We start from the raw sequence: 27,723 nt of genomic DNA, 5'->3' as shown, positions 1-27,723 counted from the left end.
GTATTACCTATATATTATCTATATAGTCTCCATATATTATCTATAAAGTATCCATATATTATTTATATATTCTCTATACACTCTCCATATATTCTCCATATATTCTCTCTATATTATCTATATATTCTTTACATATTCTATACATGCTATATGGAAATGCAGAGTATATTCCAGACAGACAGAGATATATTGGAAGTGCAGACACATTCCCAATACTCCTTAGGGACAGGGCCCTGCCTTGGGGTCTCATTAAAGAGCCGTTTCAATCTAGGAATAATGGGAGGGATCCACACCCAGCTACCCCCAGGAAGAGCTTCGGGAAAACAACCAAGAGCTCACCCTCCCTCCACACAAACTGCTCTTGCCAGGAACAGGAGGGAAAAGATGCTCAGCTCAGAACTTCCCTCCCTGGTAAAATATTTAATAATAAACTCAGAGGAGAAGCCAACTGTCTCCCTTGGATGTGGTTTTCATTCGGAAGTTAATGGGAGTTTTATTCCCAATCCAAAATATCTTTTTTTAAAATTTTTGTTGTTGTTGTTGTTGTTTTTAAATCCCTGACGCGTGCTTTGTTCTGATAAATCCACCCTGTCACGGCGGATAAACTCCAAAGGGGATGGACAGAGGGATGACACCCGTGTCACCCTCCCTTCCCCTCCAGCCGCCCCCTTTCCCGAGGCTCCCGATCCCCGGCGCTTTGTTAATCGATCCCGGGAATAACATTTGGAAAATACCCCCAGCACCACAGCAGCCGCGTTAATGCGTTAATTCCCACGATGCCTCGGCGCTTTGAAATTAAAAAAAAAAAAAGAAAAAAAATTAAAAAAAGGAGAAAGAAATAAAAAGGGGGGGAAAAAGCTGAAATGAGTCCTGTGAAAAGGAACAGGGCATCATTAACGCAGCCGGATCCGTATCACAGGCTGCAGCAATTATTCCCGGGTGGAACACGGCAAGCTGTGAAGAGCTTTCATTACCAGGGGTGTTGCAGGTCCCTCACCTCTGGCCAATCTCCCGCGAAAACGGGCATTTTCTGCACCACGGATTCCAGCTCCATTTAAATCCGTAATTGCTCTGATTGGGGGGCATACGGAGCACGGGGAATTCATGACTGAGAAATCTATTAGGCAATAAGTTGGTTACTTTTAGGCACCTTCCAGTCAGCTCGCCTCAATTGCTGCCCGGCTCCCGGGGGGGCGGCTGGAGGTGCTGATTTCCAGGGGGTGCCGCCTGCCCCGGCTCCCCTGCGCCTCAATTACCTTCCCGGGTCACCGAGGGGGAATTCAATCAGGGAAGAGGCCCATGGGATGCTGCTCCCGCCTTGGAAATGCAATTCCCTGCTGCTGGCAAATATCCCCTGCCCGAGCCGCCCGCGACGGATGTCGGGTGGGGTTCCACCGTTCCGCAGGACAAGCAGTGGGTGTTTGCTCCGGGGGTTCTCAGGTGCGGATCAGGAATGGTCCTTCCATGACAGTTTTCCCTCTTGTGTCCCTCCTTCTGTACAGGGATGATCAGATCTGATCCCTCCATCCCTATTTCCTTCTCTCCTGTATCCATGTTTGCTCCAGGGATGCCCAGGTGTGGATCAGATCTGATCCCTCCATCCCTATTTCCTTCTCTCCTGTATCCATGTTTCCTCCAGGGGTGCCCAGGTGTGGATCAGATGTGATCCTTGTTTTCCCTTCTCCTGTATTCCCCATTTACTCCAGGGATGTTCAGGTGTGGGTCAAGCGAGATCCTTCCATCCCTCTATTTTTCCCTCTCCTGTATCCATGTTTGCTCAAGGGTCTGGATCAGAAGTGATCCCACCATCCCTATTTCCCCTCTCCTGTATTCCCTGTTTGCTCCAGAGATTCTCAGATGTGGGCCAGGTATGATCCCTTCATCCCTACTTTTCCCTCTCCTGTATTCCCTGTTTACTCCAGGCTGTGGATCAGACACGATCCCTCCATCCCTATTTTTCCCTTTCCTGTATCCCCTGTTTCCTCACGGGATGCTCAGATGTGGATCAGATGTGATCCCTCCATCCCTATTTTTCCATGCTCGGTCCAGGCTGTGGATCAGATACGATCCCCCCATCCCTATTTCCCCCTTCTCCCCTTTTCCCTCCCCAAACATCCCTTTGGGAACAAAACCAAACCGATTTTTATGCCCTTTTTTTAACCACTCCTTTGTATCGAAACAGGCGCATTCACCGCGGAGGCACCAGAAAACTCCCGAATTTCCGCGCTGCCGTTCCCACCTCCCTCAATCCCCGGGTGAATCCTGCACCCCGGGGTTCTCCATTCCCGGGGGGATGCCGCCGGAAACGGGAGACAATGGCCTATTCTCCTCTTCCTCCCCGTTCCCCGTATCCAAGTGCCTTCCAGGAGTGCATTAAATGATGCGATTAACATCTGTCACATGCGCTTCAGTCTCTCTTCCAGCCTCTCCCGGGGGAAGCAGCCGCACGTGCAGGGAAAGGGTTTGTTTTGGTGGATTCGGCTCCTTTTTCCAAGAGCATGGGGGGAGTTGAATCTCCGTGGGTGAAGCGTCCCGTGGTTGGAGCAGGGGGTGGAAGCTTCCAGACAAATCCCGCGTTTTTTTGGTTGAGCCAAAAGCTGCTCCTGGGCGTGAGAGGGGGTTTGGGGAAGATGCTGAGGGGTTGGAGGAGAGGCAGCAGCAGCATTCCGTGATTCCCGCAGTGGGATGGTCCTTCCCTGTTTATTCCCGAACCCCAAAATCCCCAAAGTCCTTTCTGGGGGTGGATGGTTGTAGATTTCTCCCATTATCCCTAAACATTTGAGATCTCACAGCAGGGTCCTGTTCCTAAGGGCTGACCTCCCTTCCCTGTTTATACCCAAACCCCCCAAAAAACCCCAAAGTCCTTTCTGGGGGTAGATGGGTGTAGATTTCTCCCATTATCCCTAAACATTTTTTAAGGATACCTCATGGCAGGGTCCTGTTCCTAAGGGCTGTTTATTCCCAAACATCAAAATCCCCAAAGCCCTTTCTGGGGGTAGATGGGTGTAGATTTCTCCCGTTATCCCTAAACATTTTTTAAGGATACCTCATGGCAGGGTCCTGTTCCTAAGGGCTGATCTCCCTTCCCTGTACCCCAAAATTCAAAAAACCCCAAAGTCCCTTCTGGGGGTAGATGGGTGTAGATTTCTCCCATTATCCCTAAACATTTTTTAAGGAGATCTCACAGCAGGGTCCTGTTCCTAAGGGCTGACCTCCTTTTCCTCTTTATTCCCAAACATCAAAAATCCCAAAGTCCATTCTGGGGGTAGATGGGTGTAGATTTCTCCCATTATCCCTAAACATTTTTAAGGATACCTCATGGCAGGGTCCTGTTCCTAGGGGCTGTTTATTCCCAAACGCCCAAAATCCCCAAAGTCCTTTCTGGGGGTAGATGGGTGTAGATTTCTCCCGTTATCCCTAAACATTTTTGAGGATACCTCACGGCAGGGTCCTGTTCCTAAGGGCTCATCTCCCTTCCCTGTTTACACCCCAAAACTCAAACCCTGCTGGATAAAATGCCCATTCCCTGCACGTTCCCATTTGCCCCCGGCAGGAGCTGAGCCCGGAGCCTTTGACCAACCACCCAAACTGTGGCTGCTCCCAAAATAACCCCACAAGCCCATGTGGACATCGGGATGCAGCCAGGGCAAACCCTCCGCTCCCCAAATCCGCCAAAATCGACGCCAGCAGCGACGCTGGGACACCGCAGGGCAGGGATGCTCCAGCACCCAGGAGATTGGGAGGAAAAATAAAAACATTTATCGGGGATCAACCCCTTCTGTGGGATTTTTTTGGGGGGTGGAAGAGAAAGGATGAAGCAGCATTTTATCGGGACAGGGAGGAGGGACGGGATGCCGCTCCCACTGCCAGGCTTCCTCTTAATTGATTTCTCATGGTTTGGTGGCTCCTGGCTTTAATTACAACACAAATGTTTGCCGATGCAATTACGGTGCACCCGCCGTAGAGCTGTGAGAGGGTGTCACCGGGTTGTGGGGCTTCATTTATTTATGGCCTCGAGAGGGGAAAAAGAGAGATCCTGCTTCCTGCCCAGATCCCTGGGGATCGATCCTAATCCCAGGATGGGTTTCTTTGTGGCAGGGAGGATTGGTTTGGATTTTTTTTTTTTCTCCTTTGGGTTTAATATATTAAAAGGGAAAAAAAATAAAAAATTTAAATGTGCCTTGCAGCAGCTCGTCTGGGGGTGAAATAATCCACTCAACATTCCGATTATCAGCTAATGCACATTTGCATTAGAATGAGTTAGAAGAGCTCCCGGGATGGAGCAAGATCCCTACGGATCAGCCGCTGGCCTTACACAGAAAAAAGCCACGGATCCTTGCCCTGAGCACAAAAAGGGCTCAGGGATGCAGTGCCAGATACAGCATTAAATATATGGAATAGAAAATAAACGTACAGGAAAGCTGTGTTACAGGTAATACGTCGGGAGTATGAATATTATAGGTAATACATTGTGAAAATGCATAATGTATATAATATATTTGGATTATACATCATATTAATATATAAATTAATTAGGAATAGACGCCATTTATGTAAGATTATTTGGAATATATTCACAATATCCTTTGGAAATAAGACCACGCCATGAGATTCCACCACAAAATGCTCAAATTTAGGAATAACGGGGTGGGGGGAAAAAAGCAGAATTGTACAGAATTAGCCAGGGCAGCTGATCCTGAGCCGTGGTGCCAAATCCTGGGGTCCTCCTAAAGGTTTGGAGGTGCCTCACGCTGGGATGGCAGCGACAACAGCGGGGAATTGCGGACACCCAGCAGCACCCCTCGGCCCTCGGTCCGCGCCCTGAAACCCCGGGAAAATCCGGGAGCAGCCCCGGGGTGAAACAAAGCCCAGATGGAATTCCCGGTGTGGGAATTCCACACGGCCAACGCAGCCCCCCGGAGCAGCCGGAGCGCCCACAAACCCTGACGCTGCACCTTTCCCACCTCAGCTGTCAAAACGGAGCCGTTCCCCCCCTCCGGAGCCTCGTTAAAAATGTGATGCTTCCCTAAGGCGAGCGAGGGAGACGCGGCCAAATTAATGAGGATGCGACAGAGTTTTTACAGGGCGGATTCAACTCCTCTTCCCCCGGAATAAACCTGGGGGATGAGGGACGAGAAGGGAAGGGGAGGCTGAGGGACGGCCGGGGGTTTGGGGAGCACGAGCGCTCACCAGAAGAGCAATCCGGTCCCTGTCACTGCGCATCAGGCGCAGGGAAACGCTCGGGAAAGGACGGGAACGAAACCTCCCTGCCCCACGGATCCGGCTGCGGCCTGCTCCGGCTGCGCCGTGCCGGGAGCAGGTTGGCAAACGCGCCCTTGCAGCTCTCCCGCTTCATTTCCCCCTCGGAAAAGAAATAAACATCATTGGGGTGGTTTTTGTTTGGTTTTTTTGTTTGTTTGTTTTTGTTTTTGTTTTTGTTTTTTTAATCTGTCTTTTTCTGCCTTTCTCTATCCAATCTGGAAAGCTCCAAATTCCCAGCAAGAAGCTGGGATGTGCTGGAGACCTCTCCATCGGGGCGAGGGGAAATTGTTAATGTGACGAGGAAGGATTTGTGCCCCCAAACCCCACAGTGCCAAAACCATGGAACATCCACGGTCCCAATCCATAAAAACCGGGATGTGATACCTCTGGAAGAATCCAGCTGATCCCACTGGAAATGCCTCATCCAAAATGCCCAGCCCCTATAGGTATCACCTATAGCCACGCCTGGAGGTGAGGGGAAGCCTGTGATCCCCTCTCCCGCCTTCAACAGCATTTAAAGGGATCAGGGATTTTGGGAAAGCGCTGGGAGGGTCCTGTTCGAGGGCATCTCTCTAATCCCAACCCCTTGAAACCGAAATAAAGCTCGAAACCATCCTGAACCAACCCCTCGAGCCCAAACAGCAGCGAGATTTGGGAGCCAGTCCAAGCTCTGCAGCTTAGGCCCATCTCCAAATATCTCCCAACAAGTTTATTTATGGAAAATAAAATCAGTCCAAGATGTTCACAGCTCAGGAATATTTAATGCTATTTGGTGAGAAAGTATTTCCAGCGAGGAGGGAAGCGCGCGGCGCCCCGAGCCCGGCTGGCGGCGTCGCCCCGGGAGCGGCGCCGGCTCCGACCCACACCGGTCACCCCGGAGCCCTGAACTGGTCTGACTGGATCAAACCTCCTTCCGTTCCTACCTAATCCTGCTTGATTAATGGGCTCTGGAGGAGCCGTGGGAAGAGGAGGCACCGAGGGAGCTCCGAGGGGAGCGCTGCCCCGTGGGTGCCACCGCATCCGTGCCGCTGGGACACCGCGCAGACCCGTCCCTTTCCCGTCACCCGGGAGCAGGAAGGACGCTTCCCTGCGCGGGAAGAGGAGGGAAGGGCGGCGGAGCGAACCCAGATGATGCTCAGACACAGATCCCCCTCCCTCCGGCAGCCGAAATCCCGGGAGCCGCGGCCGCCCCGGCGCTGAGGTCACCCGCGGAGGTCGCGCGTGACACGGAGCTGTCTGCTGGCACAGCCCCGGGTCAAGGGCAGGCCGGAGGCAGCGGTGACGGGAGGCACTTTAATAGACACCTGTCACCTGATGGGGAGCGTTAATGCGTCCCCCCCGATCCCGCGGGACACGGAGCAGCATCCTCAGCCGCACCCCGGCCGCCGCCGCACGCTGGGCTGTCACCTCGGCCAAGGCGGGGACGCGAAGCGGCCGGGGAGGGAGGGACAGCGCCGGGGCAAGGCCTGGACTTTACAAACAGCTCTAATATCCCTGGAAGAGACGTCTCCGAGTCGTGCACGGGGTTGGAAATGTCTCCCATTATGATTCTGAGTCATCCGTGACTCAGTGACATTTCTGGAATGGAAAAGCGGCGGCTGGCCCAGCCCTACGCGGCCACACCGCAACCCCACGGATTATTTCTGATCCTATTTCCCAAACAAACAACACCCCCAGAGCCATCACTCCCCAGCCGGGATGTGCAGCCGCTCGTGGATGCTCCTCTGGGATGGAGAGTCTTGGATTCCCACCCCGAGAGGTTTTGTTTCGTGTGGGAAAAGCTGGATCCGAGCCCGGCTTCGCCGCTCGGGACAGAGCCAGGTGCGGTGGCAGCGGCTGGAACCGCCCCAGGGAGGTGATGAGCAGGGTGGGATTTCCTAAATCTTTACGTTTAAGCATAAAATCCTTAAAGAGAAATTAAAAAACAACCATAAAATGAATGAAAGCAACTTCCAACGGGCCGGGACGGACACACACAGAGCCGGGGTCACGCTGCTGCTGCAAACCTCTGCAGGAAAAAGAGGTTCAGGAACACTCGGACACGACAGCGTTGGAATGGTCACCCTGGTGTTTCCAAGGGACAGGAATTTTCATTAAGGCAGCCCTCATCGCTCGGTTTTATCCTGGGAATGGCCAAACCCAGGGCAGGAAACACTCGGTGAAGTGAGAACCCTGGATCACACAGCTATTTCCCCCGTCCCTCCACGGTCCTGTCACAGCCCGTTATTGAAGCACGCGGTTCCAGCGGCGGGGAGGGAGCTGCGCCCGGGGAAGGCACGGGGCCAGGATGCTCGGGGCCGGGGGTGCCGGGAGGCTGGATGCTGGAGGGGCAGGATGTGGAACAGCTGCGGGACTGGGAGGATGGAATGTCTGGGAGTCGGGATGCTCAGAGGTCGGGATGATTTGGGGGTCAGGATGATCAGGGGTCAGGATGCTTGGAGAGAGGGATGCTCAGAGGATTGGATTCTTGGAGGCCAGGATGCTCAGGGATCAGAACGCTCAAGGGTCAGGATGCTCAGGGACCAGGAGTCCCAAAGGCTGGGATGCTCAGAGGCAGGATCCTTGGGTGGTGGAATGCTCAGGGGCTGGGATGCTCAAGGATCAGGATCCTCGGATACCAGGATGTTCAGGGATCAGAATCCTCGGATATCAGGATGTTCAGGGATCAGCACCCTTGGATGTCAGAATGCTCAGGCCCTGCTGTGATGCCCAAATTCCCCAACACCCCAATCCCTGCATGCAGCGACAGCACCTGCAGGAACCCGGCACAGCTGCGGCAGGACCTGACCCCAAAACAGGACCAACCCCCGGGACCAGGGACTTTGGGACACCAGGAAAACCCAGCTGAGTGCAGGAAAACATTCCCTGCACATCCCAAACCCTGCTGGGTGTAGGAAAACATTCCCTGCACATCCCAAACCCAGCTGGGATCAGGAACATTCCCTGCACATCCCAAACCCTGCTGGGATCAGGAACATTCCCTGCACATCCCAAACCCTCCTGGGATCAGGAACATTCCCTGCACACCCCAAACCCAGCTGGGCGCAGGAACATTCCCCGCACATCCCAAACCCTCCTGGGATCAGGAACATTCCCTGCACACCCCAAACCCAGCTGGGATCAGGAACATTCCCTGCACATCCCAAACCCTCCTGGGATCAGGAACATTCCCCGCACATCCCAAACCCAGCTGGGATCAGGAACATTCCCTGCACATCCCAAACCCTCCTGGGATTAGGAACATTCCCTGCACATCCCTCTTTTCCACCTGCAGCCGGTGATCGCCGGCGCAGCTCCGGCGGCGCCAGGACACATCAGAGCAGAAATAGACCCGGAGCCGTCGCCCCCCTCCCCGTGCCCATCCCTGCCGCCCCCTTTTCACTATTATGTCTGAGAAGAGACGTCTCCGCTGGGTTTTTTCCCGACGATTTAATCGCTCGGCGATGAGGGCTGCCTGGCTGGGGTACAACTGCGCTCCGGGCAGCGCCGAAACAAACGGGGGGATCTAAAAGGAGGAGGAGGGAGCATCGGCGGCGGCGACGCTGATTGACAGGGGATGAAATGAAGCGGCCAGATTCCGTCGGCGTGCTTTGAAAAGCCCAGGACGCTGCGCGGAGCTGATGGCTCCTGTCCTAGGGTTTTGCCAGAGCTGGCATTCGCCTTTCATCCTCGTTTAATTCACCGTCCGGAGGCTGCCAGGGGTTTGCGTGTGCGTGTGTGTGAGCGCGGTGGGGTTGGAATTGCACGCCTGCCCTGCTGGAGGAGGGGGTTTTTGTGTGTTGAGGTGTGCAAAGAGGAGGCAGAGAGTTCCCTCGGCCTTGTGGCCTCAAGCCTTTGGGAAAAGCAGCTCCTGGAGTGCAGTTCCTGCCCTGGATTCAGGTGATTAATTGGTTCATGAAGGATTTTCCTGGAAAGATTCATCGGTGGGGTTTAAACTCCGGGTGCCTGGGTGGGACGTGGGTGGCATCGCTCAGATAGGGACCCACAGGGATCCCCCCCATCCACCCGGAGGTATCCCCATCCCAAATACCGGATTTTGCTGGGAAAACCACCTGTGTGAAGGCTGAGGTCACCGCAGGGGCCAGAGCGGCTTTGCACATCCCTCTGTCCCCGCGGTGACATTCCAACAAGGGAATAAAGGTAACAAAAGTCCTGTTCTCCAAACATTCCTGCACTTTCCAATGGGAAATGCTCCAGACTGCAGCTCCCAGGTTTCCCTCTGTGCCAGCAGCTTCTCCTGGACCAGCTCATCTCATGGATATCCCGGGAAAAGCCAAACTCTGTCCACAGCCCAGCAGCCAAACTGTCCCCAGCCGCCAGGAGCCCTGACCTCCCTCACAGCCAGCTCTCCACCCAAATTCCCAGGCTTTTCCCTCCAGCTGGAAGAAATCTGGCAAATCCCTCGGCTGCGTGTGACCCTCCGTGAGGAGGGAGAACTCCCGGCAGCGGCGAGGACAGGACGAGGTCCAGCAGCTGCTCGACAAACCAGGGCAAAGTCTCCAGCAGAAACTCAGTCCGGACCCCTGGGGCCAGCAGGATTATCCCCCCAAAACCAGTGGGAGTGCCCCCCACTCCCATCCGGGATTATCGCCCCAAAAACAGCCGGGTCCAGGCGGGAACTGAACAGTTTCAGTGCAGAAAAAAACCCTGATTTTGCAAATCTGGTGGGAGCAAGACGCTCGGGGTGATCCTGGCTCTGTCGTTGTCCCCCCTCTGGGGCTGTGAGGAAGGGGCTGGGCAGCGTCTTGGGGGGTGCAGAATTTTTGGGGGGTGCAGAATTTTGGGGGGGCTGTGGCGTCTTGTGGGGGGCTTCAGCATCCTAAGGGATTGCGGCTTTTGGGGGGGCTGAAGCATCTCAAGGAGCTGCAGCATTTTGGGGTCTGCAGAGTTTTGGGGGGGACTCAGCAGGATGGGGGCTCAGCTTCTCGGGGGGGTGCAGGATCGTGGGGTTCTGCAGCATTTTTGGGGGGATGCAGAATTTTGCGGGGCAGCAACATCTTGGGGGACTGCAGAATTTTTTTGGGGGGTGCAGCATTTTGGAGGGAGCAGCAGCACAGGGGACTCGGCTTTTGGGGGGCTCAGCATTTGGGGGAGCTCAGAATTTTTGGGGGGAGCGCCGCATTTTGGGGGTTTCATCGCTTTGGGAGGCTCAGCATTTTGGGGAAGCGCAGCATTTTGGGGGACTCAACACTTTGGGGGACTCAACGTTTTGGGAAGCTCAGCATTTTGGGGGACAACATTTTGGGGAAGTGCATCATTTTGGGGAGCTGCAGCATTTGGGGGGGCTGCAGCATTTTGGGGCACTCAACATTTTGGGGGAGACTCAGCATTTTAGGGGGCTCAGCATTTTGGGAGGCTCAGCATTTTGGAGAGCTCAACTTTTTGGAGAGCTCAACTTTTTGGAAGACTGCAGCATTTTGAGGGGGGCTGCAGCATTTGGAGGGCTCAGCATTTTTGGGGGACTCATCATTTTGGGGGGTACACAGCATTTTGGAGGGCTCAGCCTTTTGGGGGTGTGGCCCGGAATCTCGGGGCCCTCCGCAGCTCTGCTGCCTCCCCTCCTCTTCCCACTCACCAAATATTTGTTTTAACGAGGGAATTCCCGGCGCACGCCCGTGGGCTCCGGCGCTGCGGGAAGCTCGGCTGCCTCCAGCATTCCCAAACCTTGGAAAAACCTCCGGGAAGAGAGAAAGCCGCCAGCCCCTGGAGCCCCAGACGCGGCACGGAGGTGACAATCCCTTGCCCTGGGTGTTGGGGTCACCTCCCGGTGTCCCCTGTGTCCCCCGGTGCCACCGCCGCGCTCGCCCCCTCCCCAAAAAAAAAAACCCCAAGCGGCCTCTTTGATCCGCTGCTTAATTCCTGCTTCCCACGAATCCCTCAGATCGGAACCTTCTCGCGGAGATGCCGGGATCAAACGCGCAGTTAACAGACGGTCGGGACGAGGGGAACGTGAAAAGGGAGAAGTTTTGTTTCGGGGTTTCAATCGCGGCGAGGCGGCGCCGGGAAGCGGCGGAGCTGCGAGCCGAGAGCTCCCTCTGCTCCCAGGAAAAACAAAAAACCAAAAAAATAAAAAACCCTTCCAGGATTCCAAAAGCTTCCCCGGGATTCCAAAAGCTTCTCCCGGCCGGCCTCGAGGGGACAAACTCGTCACATCCCCCAGGGGATGCGCAGGGAAAGGTTTTGCTCCTGGGGATGAGTTGTTGATAAAAAAGTGGAGGGAAAAGGATAAAATGGTCACAGACCCCGCGGCACCCCAAAAATGCACCGGCTGCCACGGCAGGGGAGAGCCCAGGATGTGAAATATCCTCTATAAATCATAAATATCTGATTTATCAATTGATTCGAGACAGCCCGAGGCGAACGGCAGTGCTTGGAGCTCCCCCGGGATTGGGGGGAAATGAGGGAATTTGAATTCCCATCCTTTGGGAAAGGGGAATAAATAAATCCCAGGCCAGCGAGGGAGGATTTGGGGCAAAGGAGAGCTCAACACCCACAACAAAGGGGAAAATCAGGGCGCAGAAAATGATTTCAATCCCAATGAAAACGTATTTTATTAGAGGGAGCAGATTCATCTTTGATCCTGGATCCCAGGAAAAGCAATATCCAGGGCTGTGATATCCCATCTCGCAGGGAGAAGCAGTTATTAAAGCACAAGATGAATGGCTTGCAGCGCAGCTAAGTGCTCCAGTTAAGAGGAAAATAGTTCTAAACTCACTCCTTGCCCCAAAACGCATTCCTCCCCCTCACCCCCGGGCCTCGGCTCTCCCCTCAGGTGAAGCTCGCTCGTGTGCCTCAATTTTTAATTTTTTTTTTCCCCTGCCTTATCAAAATTCCGGAGGGGAAATTTTAATAGAAGTAAAAATAAAGTGAATTTAGACGAGTGGTGATGGATGGGTTTTTGATTTGGGTTCGGGTTTTTTGTTTTTTTGGGTTTTTTCCTTTTCTCCTCCCCTTCCACCAACCTTAAAAAAAAAAAAAATACACATGAGGAATAAAAATAACCCCGGATAAGTTCAGTTGTGGGGAAGGAGGGAGGATGGAAATGAAGGAACATCCTCATGGAGAGCAGCGCTCCCGGGCAGGGCGCCTCGGTTCCGCAGGAATAAATTGGGATAAAAACGTAACCCTGGGCCCACAACTCCCATCCCGGCACCCCGAGAGGGCTCCTCTCCTCGCAGCACAAGGCACCGGCGCTCCTGGATTAGTTTTTGGTACTTAGGAAAAAAAAAAAAAAGTGTTGAAATGGCGATTTTGGGGGGATGCGGAGCTGGTTTGGAGCTGTGGATGTGGCCCCTCCCTCAGATACTGAGGCTGGCAGATCCACTGGGGACACTGGGAAATGAGGCGGGGTTTTCCCCAAAAAATCCTTGGATCATTCAGGTTGGAAAAGAGCTCTGGGATCACCGAGTCCAAGCTCTTCCCCATCACCTGGGTGTCACATCCAGGTGCTCCCCATCTCCAGGGATGGGGACTCCAGACCTCCCTTCCCACAGGGAAATTCCTGCTGGTGTCCAGCCTGACGCTCCCCTCGGGACCATCCCACGAGCTCCAGGAGCGCTCAGGATCCTCCTCCGCCAAGCCCATGGCTGGTGCCTCCCTCAAACCCGGCACCGAATCTCATCGCGAAAATCCCTCTCCTCCCGAGATCCAAACAAATCAGGGATGCTGGGAAGTCACCCAGTGACTCAATTAACTCCAAATCTGCGCCGAGAGCTGAGACCAGCCCAGAGCACCCCCTCCCTCCCCCCCCAAAAAAAACAAACCCCCCCAGCAGCCAAGGACTTCCCCCAGCACCACGGACTTTTCCCACTCCTTTACACCCAGCTTTTCCCCCCCTCCCCTTCCCCAGGCAGGATCTCCGGACTCCCCTCCCTCCCCTTCCCCGTTACACAACCCTGCTCGGGAGATCCTACGTGGGCAGCCGTGGGTTTTCCTGGGAATCGACAGCAGCTCTCGCTGCAGCTCAGCAGAACATGAGCATCTTACATAAACAGCCCCGGCTGCTCCCCGTGCGTGGGGGGCTGCCCGCAGCCCCCCGGGCCGGGAGGGAACGCCGGCACAGCCCCCTCCATCCCCAGCCCCATCTTGCTTTTTTTTTTTTTTTTTAAAAAAAAAATTTTACCTTTTTTTTTTTACCTTTAAACCAACCCAAATCCTTGGATTTTGAAGGGGGGGGAGAGGTGGGGGGGGAAGGCAACGCGCGCGCGCGAGAGGAGAGAGAGGAAAAAGAGAGAGAGAGAGAGAGAGAAATGACTCAAGTGTTTTGTAACTTGTCACATTCGGAGCCGCAATTTGCAGGCAGGAAGGAGGGATCCAAAATAGTCGCCCCGACCCCGGATTGTATAACCGAGATCCCTTCCCCTCCCGCCGGTGATGGGGGAAAAAAAAAAAAAAAAGGAAAAAAAAAAAAATAAATAAAAAAAGGGGAATTTCTGTTGGAGATTGGCAGCTGGGAAAAAAAATAAAATAAAATAAAATAAAAAAAGCAGGCGAGCTCGGGGTTGTTACAGCGCAGGAAGGAGCCCCCAAATTGGGAATAATTACTCATCCGTGGGAAAAAAAAAAAAGAAAAAAAGAAAAAAAGGCTCCTGTGCTTGCGGGGAGGCTCCGGGGAAGATGCTGCAGGGGAGGAGGGAAGGCTCCCGGGAATGATGCTCCCAGCCCAGGGGTGAGGCCGAGCGCCCCGGGATGCTCCCCGGAGCGGGAGGCGATGTTCGGGAAACGCAGCTGGAGTGGCAAAGCAGGACGGAGCAGGATTCCCCGCCGGGAAGGGACCTGCCGAGGGCGGCTGAGGGGCGTCCGCCGCCAAAATTGGGGCTCGGAGCGAGCCCCAGGCGTCCCAGATGCCAGAGCCGGGCCGGGAGAAGCTTGGAGAATGCCAGGGGAGGGTGGCAGCGGGGTCAGGGTGTGCTTGCCAGGCCTCTCCCGCACCCCCTGCCCTCCGCCCAGCTCCCGGCGATTCCCGATTCCCGGATTTTTCACCCGTGCGTTCAGCAATTTGTCACATCCCGGGGGGAAAAACCCGGGAGAGCACGGCTGCTGCCAGAGCCCTCCGAAAATCAGGGAGAGCAGCTGGAGAGGGGAGTGAGGGAGCAGAGACCCCCCCAGTACACCCAGCCCGGTATTCCAGAGATCCTGGAGCCTTTCCCAACCCAAAAAACGTCCAAGGCCGGAGCTGTGGAGCAGGGAAGCTCCACGGATTCAGGAGGAGCCGGGGAGATGAGGAGGAGGATGCCAGGAAGACGAGGAAGGCGAAGGGGAGCAGTGCCCAGCTCCCTGCTAATTAAACACAATTGCAAACCCCAGAAATTCAATTCTGGAGTGCCGGGAGCATCGGGAGGAACCTGCCCGCTGCTATCAGCGCTCCTGCCCGCCCCAGACGCCGTGAATCCCTTTTGAAATGGCCCAGGCGGGTCCGGGGGCTGTCAGGGGACACCACGAGGGTGACGGGACCCCTCGGGGCTCCTCCGTCTGCCATCGATCACCCCACGAAACCCAGAGGGGCCCTGGCCCCGGGCTCTGTGGGGGCAGCGCTTCCCAAGGGTCCCCTCAAAAATAAATCCTGGATTTGGGGTGAGGGATGGGATCTCTGAGGCTTTATTCTTTTTTCCTCCGGTGTCACCTCGGCTCGAGGCTCGGAAATTCCCAGCGCTCGGCGCCGGTCTGTGGCACGCCGGGAAAATCCAAAGATGGGGCAAGGTGGTGGGGGGGGAAAAAAAAAATAAAAATCAGGTTGTTTTTGATGTATTCATCTGGTTTTTACGACTCGGTTTGGCTCCGCAATTGATAAAATCCATGTAAAGTCCATGTGGTTTTTTCACGCCGCGCACACCTGGCAGGGGCATCCCCGCAGCTCTGGGATCGGCGGGTGAGACTGAGGCCGATACAAAGCACTCGCCCGTGCAACAAACTGCGAGGAAAAGCAAAATCCCCAACGAATCCCCAACAAATTCCCAACCCGAGCACCGCCGCACCTTCCCCAGGGTATTCCACCGGAATCCCAGACAGCTCCTGGCGCGTCCCAACCCCTCAGACGCACCGGCACCGATTCCCGCCGGTTCGTTCCGTACAAAACGCACGTCTGCGGGAGCCACGCGCCATTATCTCTGGGAGGGAAGCGTTGATGGATGGAAGTTTTAATTACCGAACCTCCTCGTCCTCCCCCATGCACAAAAAAAGAAAGAAAGAAAAAAGAAAAAAGGTGCCGTTTCTGGCGTGTTTATTTAATGATAAAACACGGCCAAATCCCGCACCGGGGGAACGCGTGCGCGGGGCACGGGAAGGACGAGGCGAGCTGAAATCCGCGCTTGTCGTCACCGGAGCTGGGAATTTAAGTTCCTCTCGTCTCTCTTGCCCCCCAAAGCTGCTGGGGAAGGAGAGAGGAGAGGGCAGAGCACAGGGAACGTTATCCCGGGGCGCGGAAAGGGGCTCAGGGGTGGATCCCAGCTCCTGCCTCCACACGTGCCGCGGTCGCGGGGGATTGACAGCTCCGCTCCCGCGCACGTCCCCGTCCCTCGACGTCCCCGTCCCTCGACGTCCCCAAGGAGAAGAGCGAGCGCCAGCCTTAATTCCCATGGACAGGGCTAAAGGGTGCCCCCGTCACCCATCAGTATCATTTAAGGCTTGGCAAGCGCCCAATTCCCGTCGGGAATGCCCCGCTGGAGCTCCGTGCTCATATCAGCCTTAATCTCCTCTCGGTCCTCGGCGCCCGCTGTCGGAACGGGCGACGCCGAGCGACGCTTCCCATCGAGTGGGAACGGGAACAGGAGCCACCCTCTGCTCCAAAACCCGGCTGGCATCCCAGAACCGCGGCGGCTCCGGCCTCTTGGAGCCCGGTGCCGTCGGGGTTACGCATCCCCGGCGCGAAGACGCGCGGAGGTTGAGGGGTGACCCCCGCCCCTTCCTTCCTTCCTTTTCGCGGGTAAATCCTCCAGCAGGGATTTTTCCCCCCTTCCTTGGAAATTCACAGCCAACCTGCTAATGAGTCTTTGTGAAACTTGTGCCTTCTTACCTCTTCGTTTTACAGCCTGCTCGGATTTGAGCTCTGTGGACAGCCTCACATTTGGTTGGGAATTCTGGGCTGAGTGGCTGTTCTCTCCTATTATTGTGCTGTCAATCTCCTATTAGCACATTATAATATGCTACACTGAATGCATCTGTTCCGCAGATCACAAGTCCTAATTGTCATTTGTTGAATCACTTTGTCTTATATGATTGTTAAGCAATTATTTCACCCAAAGCAGCTTAAACTTTGATTACTGTATAGTGTTTACAGGGATCAAAGGGAAAAAAAAAATTAAAAAAAAAAAATATCAGCGGCGGCTCCAAACATTTTATTTTTTTTTTTTTTTTGCTGAGGAAAACGAGGAGCGAGCGGAGGATGCCGACGCACGGGGATGACCTGGAGGTGCTTCCCGACCTCCTGCCTTCGGGGAACGATATTTGTCCAGGAACGGGGCGGTCAGGAGATGGATGTGAAGTGACATTCCTGCCAGGATTGCTCATGGAATGAGGCTCTCCTGGCGCGCGGCACCAGCCGCCCGCTGCTCCCCTCCGGTGGGACCAGGGCCCGGTGTGGGGAGAAACCACCCCCGTGATGTTGTTAAACCGCCCCAGCCGTTCCCGGCGAGGGGAAAACCTTCCCGCTCCCCGAGTGGGAACCGGCAATTCCAAAAATCCACGGGAACGGGGAGCAGCGCTCGGCTCGGAGGGGTCGCATCCCCAGGAAATCCTCCCTGGAAGCGGCGGCGGGGGTCAGCAGAGGACAGGGCTGAGGCTGCACAGAGCGCATTCATCTCGGCTTGGCCACCCCGCTCCAAAGGCCTCTGGAAGCTCGGATCCCTGGCCCCATTCCCCCTCGGAAGCGCTGGAATGCCGCAGGAGCGATGCCGGGGCATGGGAACCCAACCCGGGGGGCCGGAGGGAGGAGCTCATCCCCGGGGGCTTGGGCTAATCCCGGGAATCTGGGGCTGACGGCGGCGGGGAGGAATGTTGGGCCATTGTTTCCGAGGAGCCCAGACAGGATTTGGGAGAGGGAGAAAAACCGCGCTGGTGGCTCCTTCAGCTCCAGACGGCTCCAGGAGCCAGCAGGGATACACAAACTGTCAGGGATCTTCTGCTTCCCACCATCCTCTCCAGCGAGCCTTGGATGGAACCTGAGTGCCACAAAAGGGTCCCTGCACGTCCCCTCCTGCCACCCCTGCGGCGCCTTCCCGGGAGGAGATGGGGCAGAGCCGGCCCCGCCTTTGCTCAAATCCATGGATTTCCTCACACAAACGAGCGCCCAAATAACGGGAAATCGGCCCCCGGAACACAAAACCCTTTATAAATCAGAGCTGTCCCCAGCCAGGCCACCAAGAGCTTCACAGAACGGGGAAAAGAATCAGAAAAGAATTCCGGGGAAAAGAATCAGAAAAGAATTCGGGGGAAAGAATCAGAAAAGATTCAGGGAAAAGAAGCAGAGTGGACTTTCTGCGGATTTTTTAGGAAAAGCTCCTTCTCCTGCTCTTCCCTCGCTCAGCTCCGATTCCCAGGACCTCTCCAGCCCCACAGCAGCACCCCTGGGGGCTGGACACAGCTTTGGGCACAAAAAGCTGGTGGGAGAAGCTCAAAGCCACCCCTGAGGGTCCCATCCCACGGGTCACATGCCTGGGGGGATCTTTTCCAGCCCCAGCTCATTCCAGCGGGGAAAACCTTGATCCCAGAGAGCTGCGGAGCAGCACGAAGGAGCTGCTGTGCAAACCGGCCGCTCGCAAAAACGAGTTTTTAAAAGTTGAGCTCGGGGTAGCTACCCTGAGGGAAAAAAAAAAAAAAAATCCATTTTATTTCTATATTTTGTCAACAGAAAAAAAAGAAAAAAAATCCAATTCCTTCCCATATCCAAAAAAAAAAACCACCCCAAAAAACCGCGATGGCACTGCCCAAAGAAGCCTCTAAGGAAGTCGTCAAACCTTGGGATGAGAACAAATCTGGAGCAGCAGGTAAAAGGTAGCGGCTCCGGCGCAGGTAAATTGCTTTTTAACGAGGAGACAAGGCCCACCCCGGCATCTGCCGTATGTTTTTATAAAGCCCAGAAATATGTTTTTCAAAGGCCAGTAAATAAAGTTCCTATCGATTTGATCGGCGCCGTAATCCGTTTTTCTGTCTGCCGCCACGAGTGGTAATAAAAAGGGAATCAGGGCACGCGGGTTCGGGTTAATGCAGCGATCCATCACCGTCGGGGCCTTTGCTGCGCTGCGCAGTTGAGAAACTGCCCCAAATTGGTGCAGGGGCCAATTTTCTTTTCCAATTTATTTTTGCTTGAGCGAAGCAATATCGAGGCAGGACGAGGAGGATGCGTTTCCCGTCGTCCCAGATGTTCTCCCGCTTCCCTGGCCTGGGAAAGGGCCCCCGGCAGCGCCTGGATTGGGGGTTTGGGGAAGGTGCTGTGGGTGCTGGGATGGTTTTTTTTGGGCTTTGAGGTCAGGTCTCTTGTGGTGGGAGCCAAAAAGGGATTGGGATGTGCTCAGGAGAGTTTTCCAGTGAGGATTGAGCGTTCCAGGGATGATCTCACGTGGAATGAACACCCCGAACATCCCAGGGGTGATCTCAAATGGATGGAGAATCCACAACATCCCAGAGCTGCATCTCCTGCGGTCGGAACATCCCAGGACCCCATATCCCATGGATTCAGCATCCTCAAGTTCCCAGGACCATCTCTCCCAAGGATCAAACATCCTGAAAATCCCAGGGCTGATCTCCCAAGGATCAAGCACCCTGAACATCCCAGGGATGATCTCCCAAGGATCAAACACCCTGAACATCCCAGGGATGATCTCCCAAGGATCAAACACCCTGAACATCCCAGGGCTCATCTCCCAAGGATCAAGCACCCTGAACATCCCAGGGCTCATCTCCCAAGGATCAAACATCCTGAACATCCCAGGGCTGATCTCCCAAGGATCAAGCACCCTGAACATCCCAGGGATGATCTCCCAAGGATCAAGCACCCTGAACATCCCAGGGCTGATCTCCCAAGGATCAAACATCCTGAACATCCCAGGGATGATCTCTCATAGATGGAGAATCCACAACATTCCAGGGCTGAATTTCCCATGGATCGAACACCCCGAACATCCCAGGGCTGATCTCCAGATATTCCCAGGTCTCTGCCCACCGGGACAGAGCAGTTAAAGGATTTTCCAAGGAATCCCAGCCATCCTCTCCTGCCCCCGGCAGTGCATCCCTGGCTCCTTTCCCTGAGCCTGTTGCTCACAGAGATGCCCCCACACACAACAGGCACTAAAAACTGCCCCAAATTTGGGCGGTTTTTGGGCAGTAAATTGATGTTTGATAAAGCTGGCTTCCACAGCTCGGTGTTTAAACACCACAAAATACACAAATCCACCCGAAAACGACGCGTTAAAGTCCCCCAGGCCAGGTTCTGCTGCCATCAGAGCTCAGCTTTGCAAGGTCCCACCCCAGTTCCAGCTCCTCCACCCCAAACCGTCCACTGAGGAGCTGCAGGCACAAAGGTGACCCCAAACCCATCCCAAATATCTGGGACGAGGACGGGAAACCTCCCATTTCCCCACCGGCCTTGGGAAAAGCGGTAAACATTTCTAGAGAGAAAAACAAACACTCCGCATTTGGCTTTTTCGGTGGTTGTTTTTCTTGAAGAGACAAAGTGTTCCGCAGAGAGCCGACACTTCCTACACAAGTTTGCATCCTCAAACCCCGAGATTCTTCTGCCACGGATTTGGGTGGGGAAAAAAAGCATCTCCAGCCCTTCAGCCAGCCCTCCCCACCCCATCCAGGATCTCCGAGCTGGAGCATCCCACAGGAGCACCACAGGGAGACGGAGAGCTCCTCGCTTCGCCAAATTTTTCCCCGCTCTCATCTGGGAATAAATTAGGGATCATCGAATCTGCTGGGTTTAGAAATAACCCCCCATACAAAGCATAAAAACAACTCTTGTGCCTCAGCTCTTGTTCCCACTCAGTTTAGGGTGAGGGGAAAAATATTATCCCAAAGCATCCTTGGAGACTGGGGTGTAAGAAAATCGCATATTCCTATTAGAAAAATCCCAAAATCTGAGGAAATTCGGAGCGCTCTGTGAGGGGTTTAAGGTCACCCAGCCCCTTCCCGGGTTTGGACACTCCCAGCTGTGTGGAGGCATTTTTGGGAAAGGCTGGAGGAGAAACCCACCCCAACGCCCGGGAAGCAGCGAGGCCCCGTGTCCTCAGATGCCGCCTCAGCTCAAGATGCCTCGGAAGGAAACGGTGCCAAATCCGCCAGCGGAGCCGCTCCCGGTGCCAGCGGAGCCGCTCCCGGTGCCAGGGGCTCCCTGGGGACCTCCCGCCCCTCCCCGAGGCGCAGCTGGAATTCCATCCCCAAATAATCAGGTGCTGCCACCCTCCGCACCCCCAGCTCAGGCAGGGGGGGATTCCCTTTCCCTGCTCTTTGCGGATTTTGGGATGCACAGCCCCGAAAGGGTCTGGCTCCTGTCCCCAAAATCCTTCGCGCAGCCGGCGGCAGCGGTTCCATCCCCCGAGAGTCCCTTCCCTTCTCCCGGGCCTGGCTTCGCTTTCCAGGGCTAAAATTAAGAGGGAAAACAACTGCCCACATCCCTGGGAAACTTCAAACTCCTGGAAAGCCGGGGATGACGGATTTGTGCACAGCAGCCTCTGCCAGGAAGGAGGATTTTTAAAAATTTGTTGTTTTTTTGGGAGGGGGAAGAATCAGACATCTTTAAGGAAAAGTTCTCCTTCCAACCATGTGATCCACGGAGTGGAAGAGACTTCTCAGACGGGAGAGGAAGAGCCAGAAAAACGGATTATTCACGCTCTGAGCTGACTTCTCCCTTATCAGCTCCCAGGCCTGGAGCTGGCCATGGGAATTACAGAAATTATTGGGACAGGGCGCCGTTTTTGGGGTGATTTCACCGGGATTTGGGGACGCTACGAGAGGATGTCGCACCATGGGACAGCTTTGGGAGCACGGCGCAAGGCGTTCCCCCCAAAAAATCCCCCAAAGTCACCGCATTTGTTGTGCCCACCTCGTGTCACCCCCAGCACTCCCAGTCCCTCCCAGTTGCTCCCGGTCCCTCCCGGTCCCTCCCAGTCCCTCCCAGTTGCTCCCAGTCCCTCCCGGTCCCTCCCGGTCCCTCCCAGTCCCTTCCAGTCCCTCCCGGTCCCTCCCGGTCCCGGCGGCGCTGGAGCTCGGGCAGTTCAATGCTGCCACCCGGTGGTGACAGGTGGGAACAGCAGCGCCGGGATTTCATCCATCCCAAATTCCATCTCGAGACCCAAATTCCATCATCGCCAACCCCAAACTCCATCACAGCCAACCCCAAACTCCATCACAGCCAACCCCAAACTCCACCATCGCCAACCCCAAACTCCATCATCGCCAACCCCAAACTTTCATCACCGCCAACCCCAAACTTCCATCACCGCCAACCCCAAACTCCATCACCGCCAACCCCAAACTCCATCGTCGCCAACCCCAAATTCCATCAGCGCCAACCCCAAACTTTCATCAGCGCCAACCCCAAACTCCATCGTCGCCAACCCCAAACTTCCATCGTCGCCAACCCCAAACTCCATCGTCGCCAACCCCAAACTTCCATCGTCGCCAACCCCAAACTTCCATCGTCGCCAACCCCAAACTTCCATCGTCGCCAACCCCAAACTTCCATCGTCGCCAACCCCAAACTTCCATCGTCGCCAACCCCAAACTTCCATCGTCGCCAACCCCACAGCAGAATCCCAGAGCCCGGCCCGAGGTTGGGATGCCTTTGAAAAGTTGACTAAAAAATATATAAAAAATTTCCCCCGTGGTGTTACCTTGGGTTTTTAGGGTTTTTTATAGCTTTTTGATTTTTATAAATGGAGTCAGATCTTTTTAGTTACTGTAGAATATTAGGAGCAGTTTTCTAACTTTTCCCAGTGATGTAACATAAACAAATCCTTTGTTTTTCATTCTCTGTCCTTTGTTTGCGTATTTCTAACTTGAAAACAATTGTAACTGACAGTTGCTTTAGCCACTTGGCTGAGGGGTGAAAAACCCCAGAAGCCAATCTTCTGCTGGACCCACAAATGTATAAAAAGTAAGAAATAAAACAAGGAGGTTCTCTCTCCGCCTGGATTCAGCTTTTGAGCCGGATCGGAGGAACCTCTGCTCTGCAAAACCTCTTGTCTGCTTTGTGCGTCTCGGTGACACCGTGGAAATCTTTAAATTGATTTTTCTTTTTTTTTTTTTTTTTGGCTGAGTTGTGGCAAAAAAAAGTGGAACGGTCGACACGGAATGAAAAAAAAAAAAAAAAATCCAGTGGTCAGGATACACCAAAAAATTAAGCGGCCAAAGTAGAGGAAACAAAATTGGAACGGCCAAAAAATACAAATATTCCACGGCCAGAACATAGAAATAAAATTAATTAAAGTTTTCTCTATGTGCAACCACTTAATTCCTGTTTTTCTTACATTGTGGCCATTTAAGTCCTTTTTTTTTAAAAGTAGCCACGGTGGAGCATAAAATTAAATCATTAGGAGGCCACAAATAGGAAAAAATTTAAATGATTAAGTGGCCACGTGTAGCGGAGAAAATAATTTAATTTCTTTGCTACCTTCTGGCCACTTAAATGGTCACAGTTTATTGAAAATTTAATGAATTGTTTTCAAAGTTAACAGAGGGAAAATTACAAACGGCTGCATTTATAGGGGAAATAATGGTTAAATTGCAGCAAATATTCTAAATTGAAATGTGGGGATATGGGGAAAACAATTTATTAAATGAGTGGAGCGTGGCTGAAATAGCTGTAAAGAGGATGCGGTGTAGAGAAAAAAATACTTAGTAAGTGACCAGAGGGAAAAAAAAAAAAAAAGATATATATGTATATAAATATACAAGTTAATTTTTTAAAAAAAAAGTATAAAAAAAGATTTAAAACAAATATAAAAACCCCAAATATATTCAAAAATATATAAAACCCCCAAATATATAAAGAAACAAATATAAAAACCCCCAAATATATATAAAAAAATAAAAATTATCAATTTCAAAATTAAAAAGCAGAAATAAAAATATAAAAATATTTAAAAAAATAAAAGTGGCTTCAGTGCAGTTAAAAAAAATAAAAAAAGTCTGAATGTGAGAAAAGCTGCTTCAATGGCCGCAGCGTAGGGGGAAAAAAAATATAAAAAAAATAAAAATAAACTGCAAAAAAAATCACCAAAAAACGGCAATTCCCTATACCCACAGCTCAGCTTCCGCCCAAAGCCCTGAATTAACTGGGAAAAGTGGGAAATGAACCATTCCCAAGGGCACCCTGAGGCCGGGAGAAGCCGGAGCGGGGTCTCACCTTCTTGGCGTGGGGGTAGCGGACGCGGGGCTGGCCCCACTCCCCGCTCAGCTTCTGGCGGAAGCCGTGGCACTTGGGGATGTAGGAGCAGCTGACGTCGCCCACCTCGGGGTAGATGACTTCCAATCCCCCTCTGGAAGAACGGGAGAGGGAGAGGAGTGAGGCCCCGGAGGAGGGGATGGGGTGAGGGAAGCTCGGGCTCTGGGGGCTCTCACTGGGAGAGGACGGGATTTGAACGCTCTTGGGCGGGTTTTGGGATGGGATTCCAGCCTGGGCTGGAATTCCCAGAGGAGCTGCGGCTGCCCCTGGATCCCTGGCAGTGTCCAAGGCCAGGCTGGGGCACCCTGGGGTGGTGGGAGGTGTTGGAACTGGGTGGGATTTAAACGTTCTTCGGTAGATTTTGGGACGTGATTCCAGCCTGGGCTGGAATTCCCAGAGGAGCTGCGGCTGCCCCTGGATCCCTGGGAGTGTCCAAGGCCGGGCTGGGGCACCCTGGGGTGGTGGGAGGTGTTGGGGTTGGAACTGGGTGGGATTTAAACGTTCTTCGGCAGATTTTGGGATGGGATTCCAGCCTGGGATGGAATTCCCAGAGGAGCTGTGGCTGCCCCTGGATCCCTGGGAGCGTCCAAGGCCAGGCTGGAGCAGCCTGGGACAGTGGGAGGTGTTGGAACTGGGTGGGATTTAAACGTTCTTCAGCAGATTTTGGGACGTGATTCCAGCCTGGGATGGAATTCCCAGAGGAGCTGCGGCTGCCCCTGGATCCCTGGCAGTGTCCAAGGCCAGGCTGGGGCACCCTGGGACAGTGGGAGGTGTTGGGGTTGGAACTGGACGGGTTTTAGGGCCCCAAACCATTCCAGGATTCCATGGAAAAGCAGCCTCGGAAGTTTTCCACGGGAAAATCCCGTCATCCCCGACGCTGCAAAAGTCGCTTCCAAAGCCTCTGCACAGCTGGGGAACAACTCCAAGTGCACAGGGACAGCACGGATTCCCGGGAAAAGGGGGGAAACGGGCGATATTTACAGCCCTGGCCATGGGGACAATGGAGCGAAGTGTGCTGGGAGGTGACACAAAGGGAATGGGCAGGGGACGCAAAGGGAATGGGCAGGATGGGGACACAAAGGGAATGGGCAGGATGGGGACAAAGGCCAGGCTGGGCACACAAAAGAAGTGACCAGGCTGGGGACAGAGGTCAGGCTGGGCAGGGGACACAAAAGAAGTGACCAGGGGACACAAAGGGAATGGCCAGGGGACACAAAGGGACAGGCCAGGCGGGCACAGGGGCCGGGCAGCGTCCCTCACCTGCAGAATTCGTGGTCGGGCTTGCTGAGGGTCTGGAAGATGCAGGTCCGCGAGGCCTCGCTGCCCCAGGCGCTGGGGAGGAGCGGGATGAGCGTCACCAGCACGGTCACCAGCAGCTTCATCCTGCCCTGGGGACGAGGGGACAGCGAGGGTCAGCGCCACCGGGACCCGGCTGTCCCCATCGCTGACCAGTTCAGCTCCCAGCCCAAACCAGCTCCGGGCAGAGCGCCCCAATCCTCGCCCAGCATTTCCTCCTGCAGCTGCACCGCTTTAATCCCATTTATCCCAGATTTTGTGTCCTGCTGCTCCCCTCTGCCAGGAAACCCCAAGATGACCCCACAGCTCAGAGGATCCTTTCCACCAGGCTGCTGCTTCGTCCTCCTACGCGTGACACCAGGAATTGTGCCCACGTGGTGACACCACAGCGATCCTGGTGACACCACGCTCCAAACCCAGCTCCAAGAGGGGACAGAGTGCCCATCCCCACGTGCTGCTCTCCCAAACACAATGGAAAATTGGGATTAGGAGTGGCTGTGGTCAATCCAAGACCATCTCCAAGGGCACAGCCAGGACACCAGGACATGTCCCTGTCCCAATCACCCAGCATTTCCTCCTCCAGCTGCACCGCTTTAATCCCATTTATCCCAGATTTTGTGTCCTGCTGCTCCCCTCTGCCAGGAAACCCCAAGATGACCCCACAGCTCAGAGGATCCTTTCCACCAGGCTGCTGCTTCGTCCCTCTCCATGTGGCACAGGGAATTGTGCCCACGTGGTGACACCACAGCGATCCTGGGGACACCACGCTCCAAACCCAGCTCCAAGAGGGGACCGAGTCCCCATCCCCACGTGCTGCTCTCCCAAACACGACGGGAAAACCGGGATCAGGAGCGGCTGTGACTCCAAGACCGTGCCCAAGGGCACGTCCCCAAGCCAGGGGACATCACCCCGACCCAGCCACCCCCTCCAGCGGGGACAACTCCGGCCGCCCCATTTTCCCCACCACGCAAAACCTCGAGGGGGACGCGGGGTCGGTTGGGGCTCCCCACCCTCCTGCCGAGCCCAGCCCTCACCTCCTCACCTGCCGGTAGCCACGGGGCCACCACGGCAGGCGGGGTGAGGCCACCGGGGCCGAGCCACTCACCGAGGTCCTGGGCACGGCGGAGCAGCTCCGAGGCACAGCCCGGAGGTTTGAGGTTGCCGTGGAGATGGTTTCCTTGGAAGGAGAGGGACAGCGGGACCGGGAATGGAAGTCAAACCCCTCGAGGGAAGTATTCGGAGCGCCCCGGGCTGCTCGAAATCTGCTTCAACGGCTTTTTAACCCGCCCCACCACAACCGCCCTCAACCGACCCAAAAACCGGCCCCGGGTCCTGCCCAGCCCGGCCCCAACCCCCGCGGCAGCACCTGGAGCTGCTCGCGTTAATTAGGAACCAGGCGAGCCCAACTTGGATTTGCCCGACATCGCCGGGGATGAGGAGCCGGGGGTAATCGGCTCCGGGGAGGCAAGGGTGGGAGAAACGAAATGAAATAATGATTTAAATTAAAAAAAAAAAATAAAAAAAAGAGCCCAGTGTGAGTTGGGAACGGGGATTACGGCAGCAGAGGGGATCATTATATAATGGAGCCGTGGCTGCGCGCTCGGAGGAACGCGAGCGAGCCCGGCGAGAGAAAGAGGCGGCGGGCTTGAACTAATTAGAAACATTAATGGATTGGGAATGATCGGGAGCTTTTAGGGGCTTAATGGCTCCGGCTCCCACGCCGCCGAGATGGGCACGGCCCGTAATTAAGAGCCCTGAGCCGGCAAATGGGCTCACGTGAGTCAGGCTTTTCCCAGGAATGCCGGGCTGCCTGAGTCAGGAGCGCCCCGAGCGGGGTGTGCGCCCTCACGGTGTCACGGGCTGTTGAAAATTCGGGGTCCCCAGCGCAGGGCGAAGCTGTTGAGCAGAGGAAAATGCCCGGGAATGTGGTCAGGGAATGGTGAGAAAGGCAGGAATTTCCTTGGAGAAACGGGGATGTGGCTGGAAGAGGCAGGGCAGGAGTTTGGACACCGGGAGAGGACGGGGAGCTCCTGGTAAAACGTGGAATGGGTTGGGAGGGGATGAAATCACATCCAGAGCCACCCGTGCCATGGCAGGGAATCACCTCCCGCTGCCCCAGGTTATCCCAACCTGGCCTTGGGCACTGCCAGGGATCCAGGGGCAGCCACAGCTCCTCTGGGAATTCCAGCCCAGCCAGGAATCCCTTCCTTATCTCCCATCCATCCCTGCCCTGTGGCAGTGGGAAGCCATTCCCTGTGTCCTGTCCCTCCATTCCTTGCCCCCAGTCCCTCTCCAGGGAATTCTGGAATCATGGGATGGATTGGGAGGGACCCTAAAATTCACCCGGTGCCACCCCTGCCATGGCAGGGACAGCTCCCACTGTCCCAGGTTATCCCAGCCTGGCCTTGGGCACTGCCAGGGATCCAGGGGCAGCCACAGCAAATCTGGGAATTCCAGCCCAGGCAGGAATTCCTTCCCAAAATCCCACCCCAATCTCCCCTTTCCCAGTGGGATCCATTCCCTGTGTCCTGTCCCTCCGTCCCTTGTCCCCAGCCCCTCTCCAGCTCTCCTGGAGCCCCTTTGGGCCCTGGAATTGTCTCTGAGCTCTCCCTGGAGCCTCTCCCTGCTCCAGGGGAACATTCCCAGCTCTCCCAGCACCTGTGGTCCCAGGTGTGGCTCAGGATCCTCCTCAGCCCCTTTTTTGGGGGTGATCCCTTTGCAGGTGTTCCCCAAACAGCACCAAGACCCCAAAACGGGATGAACTCAGAACAGGGATTTGGGGTTTT

General features: G+C 54.7%; 1 protein-coding gene across 2 annotated transcripts in view; it reads right to left on the bottom strand.

The window, feature by feature from the left end:
* The window catches only part of PEBP4 (phosphatidylethanolamine binding protein 4), a 76,622-nt gene extending 50,149 nt beyond the window's left edge, over positions 1-26,473 (bottom strand). Inside the window, exons 1-4 of one of the 2 annotated variants that reach the window (XM_040087691.2) lie at positions 26,304-26,473; positions 26,043-26,114; positions 24,902-25,029; positions 23,603-23,735 (exon numbers count right to left, since the gene is read on the bottom strand). In XM_040087691.2, the coding sequence (XP_039943625.1) occupies positions 23,603-23,735; positions 24,902-25,023 (255 nt within the window). In that variant the 5' untranslated portion in view covers positions 25,024-25,029; positions 26,043-26,114; positions 26,304-26,473. Of the gene's footprint in view, positions 1-23,602; positions 23,736-24,901; positions 25,030-26,042; positions 26,199-26,303 lie in introns of those variants that run through there. The other variant, XM_040087690.2, reaches the window with a different exon arrangement.
* Positions 26,474-27,723: the final 1,250 nt, after the last annotated feature.

Source organism: Hirundo rustica, chromosome 28 (genome assembly GCF_015227805.2).
Source record: "Hirundo rustica isolate bHirRus1 chromosome 28, bHirRus1.pri.v3, whole genome shotgun sequence".
NCBI lineage: Eukaryota > Metazoa > Chordata > Aves > Passeriformes > Hirundinidae > Hirundo > Hirundo rustica.
This window is presented reverse-complemented; position numbering and strand designations above follow the sequence as displayed.